At 47.9% G+C, this 13,452-nt stretch overlaps 1 protein-coding gene across 1 annotated transcript; it reads left to right on the top strand.

Moving 5' to 3' along the window:
• The first annotated feature begins 2,237 nt into the window (after window positions 1-2,237).
• Window positions 2,238-12,824, top strand: LOC143803900 (uncharacterized). The gene is made up of 2 exons (XM_077281659.1): window positions 2,238-3,522; window positions 12,770-12,824. The coding sequence occupies exons 1-2, from the start codon at window positions 2,441-2,443 to the stop codon at window positions 12,822-12,824; spliced, it is 1,137 nt and encodes a 378-aa protein (XP_077137774.1). The 5' UTR covers window positions 2,238-2,440.
• The last annotated feature ends 628 nt before the right edge of the window (window positions 12,825-13,452 follow it).

Here is a 13,452-nt window from a genome sequence, read left to right as displayed (position 1 = left end):
GGATGTGACCGCTCCTTGTCCCGTAGGACCTCCAACACCTCCTCCATCCCCAGGCACTGAGGATGTGACCGCTGCTTGTCCCCTAGGACCTCTTACCCCTCCTCTACCCCCAGACACTGAGGATGTGACCGCTGCTTGTCCCCTAGGACCTCCAACCCCCAGACACTGAGGATGTGACTGCTGCTTGTCCCGTAGGACCTCCAACCCCTCCTCCACCCCCAGGCACTGAGGATGTGACCAATGCTTGTCCCCTAGGACCTCCAACCCCTCCTTCACCCCAGGCACTGAGGATGTGACCGCTGCTTGTCCCTTAGGACCTCCAACCCCTCCTCCACCCCCAGGCACTGAGGATGTGACTGCTGCTTGTCCCGTAGGACCTCCAACCCCTCCTCTACCCACAGGCACTGAGGATGTAACCGCTGCTTGTCCCCTAGGACCTCCAACCCCTCCTCCACTCCCCAGGCACTGAGGATGTGACCGATGCTTGTCCCGTACGACCTCCAACCCCTCCTCCACCCCCAGGCACTGAGAATGTGACCGCTGCTTGTCCCCTAGGACCTCCAACCCCTCCTCCACCCCCCAGGCACTGAGGATGTGACCGCTGCTTGTCCCGTAGGACCTCCAACCCCTCCAGGCACTGAGGATGTGACCGCTGCGTGTCCCATAGAACCTCCTCCCTCCCAGACACTGAGGATGTGACCGCTGCTTGTCCCGTAAAACCCCCCTCCCAGACACTGAGGATGTGACTGCTGCTTATCCCGTAGGCCCCCCTTCCCCCCAGACACTGAGGATGTGACCGCTGCTTGTCCCGTAGGACCCCCCTTCCTCCCAGACACTGAGGATGTGACCGTTGCTTGTCCCCCAGGACCCCCTCCACTCAGACACTGAGGATGTGACCGCTGCTTGTCCCGTAGAACCCCCCTTCCCCTAGACTCTGAGGATGTGACCGCTGCTTGTCCCGTAGAACCCCCTCCCCCCAGACACTGAGGATGTCACTGCTGCTTGTCCCGTAGAACCCCCTCCCCCCAGACACTGAGGATGTAACCGCTGCTTGTCCCGTAGGACCCTCCTCCATCCCATGCACTGAGGATGTTCCTGCTGCTTGTCCCGTAGGACCCCCCTTCCCTGACACTGAGGATGTCACTGCTGCTTGTCCCGTAGAACCCCCCTCCCCCCATACACTGAGGATGTTCCCGCTGCTTGTCCCGTAGAACCCCCCTCCCTCCCAGACACGGAGGATGTTCCTGCTGCTTGTCCCGTAGGACCCCTGTGGTGAAATATGTCTATATATCTATATGTGTGTAGTGACCTATGTCTAGGGTTATATGTGTGACTAGTGATAATGTAACATCTGTCCTGAAGGCAAGTCGCACCTAGGTGTTAATAGGTACTTCCTTGGGACTAGTAGGAATTGTGTCTCCATATCCCACCAGGAGGTCTAGCTAGAGCCAAGAAGAAGGTAACATTTGGCACCTCTTAGGTCTTGGAGGGGAGATGCTAATTGCGGCCAGAGGGCATCTATTCCTGAGAACCTTTTCACACGTATCTCAAGAGAAAATAATGTATTCATTGGGGGCACGGCCGTGGCCCAATCAAACAGGCAGCAGTTATGATATTGACTTGAGGGGTCGGTCTAGAAACCTGACCTCCAGACCAAAGTTATAAATTTAAGCTGCAGACAGAGAATTGTGTTCACATATGAGGGCAGCCTGAGAAGCTGATGTGTTCCACCAACTCCATTCACCCCCCTCAGGGAGCAGAAAGCAACTACCAGTTAGATAATTTCTGTAAGTTTCTCCTGTTTATTTTGATACTGTTTTGCATAAGTTGTATGTCTTTTTATTATATTTTTATACATTTTTCTTATTGTAAGCATTGAACCTTTTGTTATTAAAGTTTAAAACTTTAACAAGTTGAACCTTGAATGTTCTAAAAGAATCCATAGCCTAAGGTGTGTGAGCCTTATGAGTTATAGACATATTTTTATTAGTATTATTATTATTTTCCGGGACTCATCGCCCGTGTATTCGATGAGTGGTGGCTGCGTGCATGAGCGGGTGTGTGGCCTGGGTCGGAGTGTGATTTATGCTCCCATTACAGCATAGGACAGAGGTTGAATGCTGGACTGAGAGTGGGGAGATAGATTAACCCTTGCAGGCACCACCCCAAGTCACGTGTGAGAGCGGGCACGTGACGAATTAGTGACACCACGGAGTAGGGATCTGTGACAATTGGTGGCAGAGCGGTGGGATAGAATTATTTCTATTAGAGCATTAGTGCATGGTTTAAGCAATTATTCCCTGTACTAAAGAATTGGTATCCTTGCGAGGAGTGCACCAGTTCTTCAAGGTTCAACTCAGTGCTTAGACATACTTGCAAACAGTTTCCCCCTCCCCGTTTTTCTTTTCTATCTTTTATTTGGCAAAGGCTGTTCATCGATATGGCAGCCCAGTACAAGAAGCAGAGCAAAGAGGCTCTGACCGACCTCTGTGAGCAGAGAGGAATAGAGACGGCCGACAGATCCAAGGAGCTGCTGATATGTGCCTTGGTCGAGCAGGACATAGAGCAAAGTGCTGGAACATCTGGGCAAGGAGAGAGCCCACCTCAGAGAGACCCAGCAATGCCAGCTCTTGCACCAGAGATACCTGATGGAAATGCCAGTGCTGAGGAGCATATGGACTGTACTTTGCAAATGGACTTACAACGGCTGGGAACAAGTGACCCTAATCTGCGCATGCAGCTGATTCTACAGCACCGACAAGCTGAGAGAGAGGCTGCAGAACGCCGGGAGGGCAGAGCGTTCCAGCTTCAGATGGCTCAAATAGAGCGGGGTATCAGTCCTCAGATAACCCCCTCCCAGGACATAAATCTAAGGATACCACGTCTAGAAAACTTCCCTGTGATGGAGAAGGATACGGACTTAGATACTTTCCTGCGGGGATTTGAAAAAACTTGCAGGCAGTACCATCTACCCCATGAGCAGTGGGCACCGTATCTAACCCCAGGGCTGAGAGGCAAAGCCCTGGAAGTTTTTGCTGGCCTCCCACCAGAGCTAGATGCGAACTATGAGGCCATAAAAGAGGCCCTGATCAGGAAATACAACCTGACACCAGAAGTGTATCGGAGAAAGTTCCGGAACCTACAACGTGGATCAACTGACAGCTACGCGGATGTTGTGAGCACCTTGAGGATCACGTTCCACCAATGGATTAGGGGACTTTCTGTTAACAGTTTTGAGGACTTAACAGATCTTATGGTCAAGGATCAGTTTCTTCACATGTGCCCCACGGATGTACAATTTGTGTGTGATTGGGAGCCACAAACTGCGGATCAGGCTGCAAGGATTGCGGACTGCTATGTGGCTAACAGGATGCCTGAGGTGCAGAAGCCATCGGGATTCAGCTGGAGGGGAAGTAAGCCATACGGGGACCCTTCTCCCTCTGCCGGCCGATCACCAGTGCTGTCCAAGCCCACCTTCTATGGGGCCCCAGGGAATAGACATTCTCTAGGCGATGCATGCCGGTGCGTCTCCTGCAACAAAGTGGGACATGTTAGCGCTGTCTGCCCTGATAGGGAGAAATGCACAACTACCACCACAAAGCCGTCTGTGCCCCCACCGTCTGTCCTCTTTGTAGCCGGCTCTGATGCGAGGGCGAATGAGAACTGCCAATCTGTCACTGTTGGCAATAAAGTCACCATTGGTCTCAGAGACACTGGGGCAGAGGTGACCCTGGTGTGTCCAGCCATGATAACCCCTGCCGATATCATACCTGTAAAGACTGTCTATAACCGGGATTGGAGGGGTCAGCTCTGCCGTGCCCATGGCCCGTTTGTACCTGGACTGGGGAGCAGGGAAAGGACTGAGAGAAGTGGGAGTATCAGAGGCTATTCCCACCAATGTGTTGCTAGGCACAGACCTGGGGAGGATGGTGTCCCACTATGTTCATCCCTTGCAAGTAAATAATGCAGAGAAGGTGGAAGAAAGAGACCCACCTGAGATCCCGTGCGAGGAGGGAAAATGTCCCAATGCACAGGACTGTAATTACGTGGTAGCTGTGACCCGGAGTCAGGCTGCGGCTCAGACTCAGGCCCAGAGATTAGAGGATGAGTCTCAGACAGAACTGCCAGGACAGGAGGCCCATACTGTGGTCCCAGAGCCTCCATACATGGCAGACCCACCAAGTTCCCTGATGACAGACACTGAAAATTCTGCTTCAGACCAGGGCCTGGCAGTCACACTAGGCCAGGGCCTGCAGGCTGACCGTCAGAGCTTCCAGGAGGCCCTGCAGGCAGATGTCAGTCTGAAGGAGCTCAGATGTCTTGCAGACCGACCCCCTGCTGCTTCTGACAAAGAGAGAGTATACTGGGACCAGGGCAGACTGTATACAGAGACTATCCCCATGGATACTACAGAATCCTGGGACTATGAAAGGCGGCTGATCGTCCCTTATCCATTTAGGGAACAATTATTGAGGCTTGCCCATGAAATTCCTTTGGCCGGACACCTTGGAATACAAAAGACTAAAGGTACCTTAACACTAAACAATATCGCTAGCGATCCGTGACGTTGCAGCGTCCTGGATAGCGATATCGTTGTGTTTGACACGCAGCAGCGATCAGGATCCTGCTGTGATATCGCTGGTCGTTGATTAAAGTTCAGAACTTTATTTGGTCGTCAGATCGCCGTGTATCGTTGTGTTTGACAGCAAAAGCAACGATACCAGCGATGTTTTACAATGGTAACCAGGGTAAATATCGGGTTACTAAGCGCAGGGCCGCGCTTAGTAACCCGATGTTTACCCTGGTTACCAGTGTAAAATGTAAAAAAACAAACAGTACATACTCACCTTCGCATCCCCCGCTGTCCGCTTCCTGCACTGACTGAGCGCCGGCCGTAAAGTGAAAGCACAGCGGTGACGTCACCGCTCTGCTGTTAGGGCCGGCACTCAGTCAGCTCAGGAAGCGGACGCCGGGGGACGCGAAGGTGAGTATGTAGTGTTTGTTTTTTTACATTTTACACTGGTAACCAGGGTAAACATCGGGTTACTAAGCGCGGCCATGCGCTCAGCAACCCGATGTTTACCCTGGTTACCCAGGGACCTCGGCATCGTTGGTCGCTGGAGAGCGGTCTGTGTGACAGCTCTCCAGTGACCAAACAGCGACGCTGCAGCGATCGGCATCGTTGTCTGTATCGCTGCAGCGTCGCTTAGTGTGACGGTACCTTAAAGCTCGCCTGACACATAACTTCTATTGGCCCAAGATGGGGACAGATATTGCCAATTACTGCCGATCATGTGTAGTTTGTCAGAGAGTTGGGAAGTTCGGGAATATACAGAAAGCTCCATTGATACCACTGCCTGTGATCGATGAACCTTTCCAGAGAGTGGCTGTGGATATCAGGCAATATCCAAGGCAAACAGGATCATGGGGTGCATTAAAAGAGGTCTGGATACACATGATGAGAGCATTATACTGCCTCTGTACAAATCCCTAGTTAGACCGCACATGGAGTACTGTGTCCAGTTTTGGGCACCGGTGCTCAGGAAGGATATAATGGAACTAGAGAGAGTACAAAGGAGGGCAACAAAGTTAATAAAGGGGATGGGAGAACTACAATACCCAGATAGATTAGCGAAATTAGGATTATTTAGTCTAGAAAAAAGACGACTGAGGGTCGATCTAATAACCATGTATAAGTATATAAGGGGACAATACAAATATCTAGCTGAGGATCTGTTTATACCAAGGAAGGTGACGGGCACAAGGGGGCATTCTTTGCGTCTGGAGGAGAGAAGGTTTTTCCACCAACATAGAAGAGGATTCTTTACTGTTAGGGCAGTGAGAATCTGGAATTGCTTGCCTGAGGAGGTGGTGATGGCGAACTCAGTCGAGGGGTTCAAGAGAGGCCTGGATGTCTTCCTGGAGCAGAACAATATTGTATCATACAATTATTAGGTTCTGTAGAAGGATGTAGATCTGGGGATTTATTATGATGGAATATAGGAATATAGGCTGAACTGGATGGACAAATGTCTTTTTTCGGCCTTACTAACTATGTTACTATGTTACTATGTTATCATAGGGCCACTTGCAATCCCTAGCAGCTCTGGCAAAAAGTACATCCTCACAGTGGTGGGCTATGCTACACGATGCCCGGAAGCTGTGGCACTGTCCTCCATCCGAGAAGACAGTGGCGGATGCTTTACTGACTGTGTTCTCTCGTGTGGGTTTCCCCAGGGAAATGTTGACCGATCAGGGAACCCAGTTCATGTCTGATCTGATGGAAATCCTCTGTGAAAGAATACAAGTACAGCATTTTGTGGCCAGCGCCTATCATCCCCAAACCAACGGACTCTGCGAGCGTTTTAATGGAACATTAAAGAAAATACTCAAAATGCTGGTGGAGACTGAAGGGAGAGACTGGGAGCGGTACCTCCCCCATCTGTTGTTTGCCTACAGAGAGGTACCCCAGGTGTTGAGGAGAGCCATAAGTTCAAATACTTAATTAACCTCAACACATAAGACATAAGGTAATTGAGAGAAGCAACCCATAACGTGTATTGTTTAACCTTACATAAGTTTCCTCAGATCAAAGTGAGACCCTAAAGATGGCTGCCATTTCCTGTATCAGCATGCCATGTGCTCTTTCACCTGAGTACTGCAGACTCAGTTCCTTTAGAATCTCAGGTTTGAGTCATCTCCCCCGTCTTATTGTTTGCTTGGTGTTTGTTATCTTGATAGATAGATATATATACTGTATATCTATAGAAAGATGGAGAAATTAATGCAGTTCTGCTGTATTGGCACTAAGCCAAATTCAGATGGCAAGTTAGACTCGTGCACATTAGTAGCGACTCGTGAAGTGAAGAGTCATGTTAAACAACGTAAAAAGCTTATGAAGTTGTGGGGAATGCCAGAAGGGGGGATGTTACAGCCCCTGGAGTAGATTGTCTTGAAAGAAAGAAAAAGTATCCTAGAAGATAATGGATTGTTGTCTATTGCTAGGGCAGGAGAAAGAGTCTCTGGAAGTCTGTAACAAAAAAAAAAAATAAATAAAAATAAAAAATTGGAAATTGGGTAGAAGAGGAAAGGAATAGAAAGAGTAGAGTTTGAGTTATGTGTATTACAAAAATATATCCTGTGAGCGGCCACCACCGAATAATGGTGGCCCAGAGCCATGTGCTAAATGTAATAGCAGCCATTTTGTTGATGGCAAATGTGTTAATTGTACCAGCAGCCATTTTGTGGATGGCAAATGTGTTAATGCTGGCAGCAGCAATTTTGTGGATGGCAAATGTGTTAATGCTGACAGCAGCCATTTTGTGGATGGCAAAAGTGTTAATTCTAATGGCAGCCATTTTGTGGATGGCAAATGTGTTAATGCTGACAGCAGCCATTTTGTGGATGGCAAAAGTGTTAATTCTAATGGCAGCCATTTTGTGGATGGCAAATGTGTTAATGCTGACAGCAGCCATTTTGTGGATGGCAAATGTGTTAATTCTGGCAGCAGCCATTTTGTGGATGGCAAATGTAATTCTGACAGCAACCATTTTGTGGTTGGCAAATGTGTTAATGCTGACAGCAGCCATTTTGTGGATGGCAAATGTAATTCTGACAGCAGCCATTTTGTGGTTGGCAAATGTAATTCTGGCAGCAGCCATTTTGTGGATGGCAAATGTGTTAATTCTAACAGCAGCCATTTTGTGGATGGCAAATGTAATTCTGACAGCAGCCATTTTGTGGATGGCAAATGTGTTAATGCTGACAGCAGCCATTTTGTGGATGGCAAATGTGTTAATTTTGGCAGCAGCAATTTTGTGGATGGCAAGTGTGTTGATGCTAACGGCAGCCATTTTGTGGATGGCAAATGTGTTAATGCTGGCAGCAGCCATTTTGTGGATGGCAAATGTGATGCTCCTGGTGGTGAACATCTCAGACTAAGGCTACACACCACATCACTAAATCCTTGTTACCCAGTAATGACCACTAACGGCCAATACTATATTCCTTCGGGAAATGAACAGGCTTTACCCATGTTTCCCGTCCCAGTGGTTTCCAATGGGGCACCGACCCTTTCCCCTATCACTCCTGTCGTGAATCCAGCAATACTCCCACCTGGATTGTCCCCGGTGTTATGACCTGGTGGTTAAGGAGCAACATGCATGAGCTCTGAGGAGGTGGTATCTGTACTGACCGCAGTTCTTAATCCTAACACCAACACTAGAAGTAGCCGTGGGATGTTCCTGTCACTCCCTAGACACCTCGTCACAGCCTGAGAACTAACTACCCCTAAAGATGGAAACAGAAAGCTATCTTGCCTCAGAGAAAACCTCAAAGGAAAGATAGCCCCCCACAAATATTGACTGTGAGTGGAGAGGGAAATGACATACACAGAATGAAAACAAGATTTAGCAAAGGAGGCCAATTCTAACTAAATAGACAGGATAGAAAAGGATACTGTGCGGTCAGTATTAAAAGCTAAAAATCCACACAGAGTTTACAAAAAATCTCCACACCGACTCACGGTGTGGAGGGGCAAATCTGCTTTCCCAGAGCTTCCAGCTAAGCTGAATATATCATACAGACAAGCTGGACAAGAAAAAACACAACATGAGCTGAATGATTCAGTCCACAGCAAGTGGAGAACCAAAAGAAAAGCAATGACTTATCTTTGCTGAAATGGACAGGCTATCAGAGAAATCCAAGGAAAGATCTGAATCCAACCAAGAAACATTGACAGCTGGCACTGGCTGAAGACTAGAGCCAGGCTAAATAGCAGAGCCAGGAGAGCCGATCAGTGGAAGCAGCTGCAATGCTAAACCTAAGGAGCAGCAGTTCCACTCAAAACCACCGGAGGGAGCCCAAGGGCAGAACTCACAAAAGTGCCATTTACAACCACCGGAGGGAGCCCAAGAACGGAATTCACAACAGTACCCCCCCCTTGAGGAGGGGTCACCGAACCCTCACCAGAGCCCCCAGGCCGATCAGGACGAGCCAAGTGAAAAGCACGAACCAAATCGGCAGCATGGACATCGGAGGCAACAACCCAATAATTATCCTCCTGGCCGTAACCCTTCCACTTGACCAGATACTGAAGCTTCCGCCTCGAAAAACGAGAATCCAATATCTTCTCCACCACATATTCCAACTCCCCCTCAACCAACACCGGAGCAGGAGGATCAACAGAGGGAACCACGGGCACCACATATCTCCGCAACAAAGATCTATGGAAAACATTATGGATGGAAAAAGAAGCCTGAAGGGCCAAACGAAAAGATTCCGGATTGATAATTTCAGAAATCTTATAAGGACCAATAAAGCGAGGCTTGAACTTAGGGGAAGAAACCTTCATAGGAACATGACGAGAAGATAACCAGACTAAATCCCCAACACGAAGCCGGGGACCAACACACCGACGACGGTTAGCAAAACGTTGAGCCTTTACCTCAGACAACGTCAAATTGTCCACCACATGAGTCCAAATCTGCTGTAACCTGTCCACCACAGAATCCACACCAGGACAGTCAGAAAGCTCAACCTGCCCTGAAGAAAAACGAGGATGAAAAGCTGAAGAAAAAGACAAATCAATGCCCATTCTAGCACAAAAGGACCGCCAAAACCTAGAAACAAACTGGGAACCTCTGTCAGACACAATATTCTCCGGAATGCCATGCAAACGAACCACATGCTGAAAAAACAATGGAACCAAATCAGAGGAGGAAGGCAACTTAGGCAAAGGTACCAAATGGACCATCTTAGAAAACCGGTCACAAAACACCCAGATAACAGACATCTTCTGGGAAACAGGAAGACCCGAAATAAAATCCATGGAAATATGCGTCCAGGGCCTCTCAGGGACCGGCAAAGGCAAAAGCAACCCACTAGCACGGGAACAGCAAGGCTTAGCCCGGGCACAAGTCCCACAGGACTGCACAAAAGAACGCACATCCCGCGACAAGGAAGGCCGCCAAAAGGACCTAGCAACCAAATCTCTGGTACCAAAAATCCCAGGATGACCAGCCAACACTGAACAATGAACCTCAGAAATTACCTTACTAGTCCATCTATCAGGAGCAAACAGTTTCCCCACTGGACAGCGGTCAGGTTTATCAGCCTGAAACTCCCAAAGCACCCGCCGTAAATCAGGGGAGATGGCAGAAAGAATCACCCCCTCCTTGAGAATACCAACCGGCTCAAGGACTCCCGGAGAATCAGGCAAAAAACTCCTAGAGAGGGCATCAGCCTTCACATTCTTAGATCCCGGAAGATACGAGACCACAAAATCAAAACGGGAGAAAAACAGGGACCATCGAGCTTGTCTAGGGTTCAACCGCTTGGCAGACTCGAGGTAAATCAGATTCTTATGATCGGTCAAGACCACAACGCGATGCTTGGCTCCCTCAAGCCAATGTCGCCACTCCTCGAATGCCCACTTCATAGCCAACAACTCCCGATTGCCAACATCATAATTACGCTCAGCAGGCGAAAACTTTCTGGAGAAGAAGGCACACGGTTTCATCAAAGAACCATCAGAACTTCTCTGAGACAAAACGGCCCCTGCCCCAATCTCAGAAGCGTCAACCTCAACCTGAAAAGGAAGAGAAACATCCGGCTGACGCAATACAGGGGCAGAAGTAAAATGACGTTTAAGCTCCTGAAAGGCCTCAACAGCCGCAGAGGACCAATTCATCACATCAGCGCCTTTCTTCGTCAAATCGGTCAGGGGCTTAACCACACTGGAAAAGTTAGCAATGAAACGGCGATAAAAATTAGCAAAGCCCAAAAATTTCTGAAGGCTCTTCACAGATGTGGGTTGAATCCAATCATGAATGGCCTGGACCTTAACAGGATCCATTTCTATAGCCGAGGGAGAAAAAATGAAACCCAAAAAAGAAACCTTCTGAACTCCAAAAAAGGCACTTAGACCCCTTCACAAACAAAGCATTAGCACGAAGGATCTGAAATACAATCCTGACCTGTTTCACATGAGTCTCCCAATCATCGGAAAAAACTAAAATATCATCCAAATATACAATCATGAATTTATCAAGATAATTCCGGAAGATATCATGCATAAAGGACTGAAACACAGATGGAGCATTAGAGAGCTCGAATGGCATCACAAGGTATTCAAAATGGCCTTCGGGCGTATTAAATGCTGTTTTCCATTCGTCACCCTGTTTAATACGAACAAGATTATACGCCCCTCGAAGGTCAATCTTAGTAAACCAACTAGCCCCCTTAATCCGAGCAAACAAATCAGAAAGCAAAGGTAAAGGGTATTGGAATTTGATTGTGATCTTACTGAGAAGGCGATAATCTATACAGGGTCTCAAGGAGCCATCCTTCTTGGCAACAAAGAAGAATCCAGCTCCCAACGGTGACGAAGACGGGCGAATATGCCCCTTCTCCAAAGACTCCTTTACATAACTCCGCATGGCTGCATGCTCTGGCACAGACAGATTGAAAAGTCGGCCCTTAGGGAACTTACAGCCAGGAATCAAGTTAATAGCACAATCGCAGTCCCTATGAGGAGGAAGGGAGCTGGACTTGGGCTCATCAAATACATCCTGGAAATCCGACAAAAACTCAGGAACTTCAGAAGAGGGGGAAGAGGAAATTGACATTAAAGGAACATCACTATGTATCCCTTGACAACCCCAACTAGTCACAGACATAGATTTCCAATCCAGCACCGGATTATGCACCTGTAACCATGGAAAACCCAGCACAACAACATCATGCAAATTATGCAACACCAGAAAACGACAATCTTCCTGATGTGCTGGAGCCATGTACATGGTCAACTGTGTCCAGTACTGAGGTTTATTCTTGGCCAATGGTGTAGCATCAATCCCCCTTATGGAAATAGGGCTCTGCAAAGGCTGCAAGGAAAAACCACAGCGTCTGGCGAACTCTAAGTCCACTAAGTTCAGGGCAGCGCCTGAATCCACAAATGCAATAACAGAAAAGGATGATAATGAGCAAATCAGGGTAACAGACAAGAGAAATTTAGGCTGTACAGTACTAATGGTAACAGACCTAGCGACCCTCTTAGTACGCTTAGGGCAATCAGAAATAACATGAGCAGTATCCCCATAGTAAAAACAAAGCCTATTCTGACGTCTGAATTCCTGCCGTTCTGCTCTAGTCAAAATCCTATCACATTGCATAGGCTCAGGACTCTGCTCAGAGGACACTGCCATATGGTGCACCACCGTGCGCTCACGCAGGCGCCGATCAATCTGAATGGCCAGAGACATTGATTCGTTCAAACCAGCAGGCGTGGGGAACCCCACCATAACATCTTTAAGGGCTTCAGAAAGACCCTTTCTGAAAATTGCTGCCAGGGCATACTCATTCCATTTTGTGAGCACAGACCACTTTCTAAATTTCTGGCAGTATACTTCTGCCGCTTCCTGACCCTGACACAGAGCCAGCAAGGTTTTTTCTGCCTGATCCACAGAATTAGGTTCGTCATACAGCAATCCGAGCTCTTGAAAAAATGCGTCTACATTGAGTAATGCAGGATCCCCTGACTCACGGGAGAATGCCCAGTCCTGAGGGTCTCCACGCAGCAGAGAAATGACAATCTTCACCTGCTGAATGGGGTCACCAGAGGAACGGGGTCTCAAAGCAAAAAACAATCTGCAGTTATTTTTAAAGTTCAAAAATTTGGATCTATCCCCAAAAAACAAATCAGGAGTAGGAATTCTAGGCTCGAAAACAGGAGTCTGAATGATATAATCCGAAATACCCTGTACTCTAGCAGCAAGATGATCCACACGAGAAGTCAATCCTTGAATATTCATGCTAGCACCTAACCACTGAGCCACCCAGAGGTAAGGGGAAAAAAAAGACAAAACAGGCTGCAAAGAAAAAAAAAAAAAAAATGGCTCAGAACTTTTTTTTTTTCCTCTTTTGAGATGCATTCAACACATTGTTGGCCAGCTGTACTGTTATGACCTGGTGGTTAAGGAGCAACATGGACGAGCTCTGAGGAGGTGGTATCTGTACTGACCGCAGTTCCTAATCCTAACACCAACACTAGAAGTAGTCGTGGGATGTTCCTGTCACTCCCTAGACACCTCGTCACAGCCTGAGAACTAACTACCCCTAAAGATGGAAACAGAAAGCTATCTTGCCTCAGAGAAAACCCCAAAGGAAAGATAGCCCCCCACAAATATTGACTGTGAGTGGAGAGGGAAATGACATACACAGAATGAAAACAAGATTTAGCAAAGGAGGCCAATTCTAACTAAATAGACAGGATAGAAAAGGATACTGTGCGGTCAGTATTAAAAGCTAAAAATCCACACAGAGTTTACAACAAATCTCCACACCGACTCACGGTGTGGAGGGGCAAATCTGCTTTCCCAGAGCTTCCAGCTAAGCTGAATATATCATACAGACAAGCTGGACAAGAAAAAAACACAACATGAGCTGAACGAT

This window comes from Ranitomeya variabilis, chromosome 2 (assembly GCF_051348905.1).
Source record: "Ranitomeya variabilis isolate aRanVar5 chromosome 2, aRanVar5.hap1, whole genome shotgun sequence".
In the NCBI taxonomy this organism is placed as follows: domain Eukaryota; kingdom Metazoa; phylum Chordata; class Amphibia; order Anura; family Dendrobatidae; genus Ranitomeya; species Ranitomeya variabilis.
The sequence above is the reverse complement of the archived record's forward strand: the minus strand, read 5'-3'. Positions and strand labels throughout refer to the sequence as shown.

What these genes read in the sequence shown, in the direction of transcription:
- LOC143803900 (XM_077281659.1), top strand. Translation starts at nt 2,441, where the DNA reads ATGGCAGCCCAGTACAAGAAGCAGAGCAAAGAGGCTCTGACCGACCTC. An exon ending in TCTCTAGGCGATGCATGCCG is followed by an intron (nt 3,523 to 12,769) that starts GTGCGTCTCCTG and finishes CCTGTACTCTAG; the next exon opens with CAGCAAGATGATCCACACGA.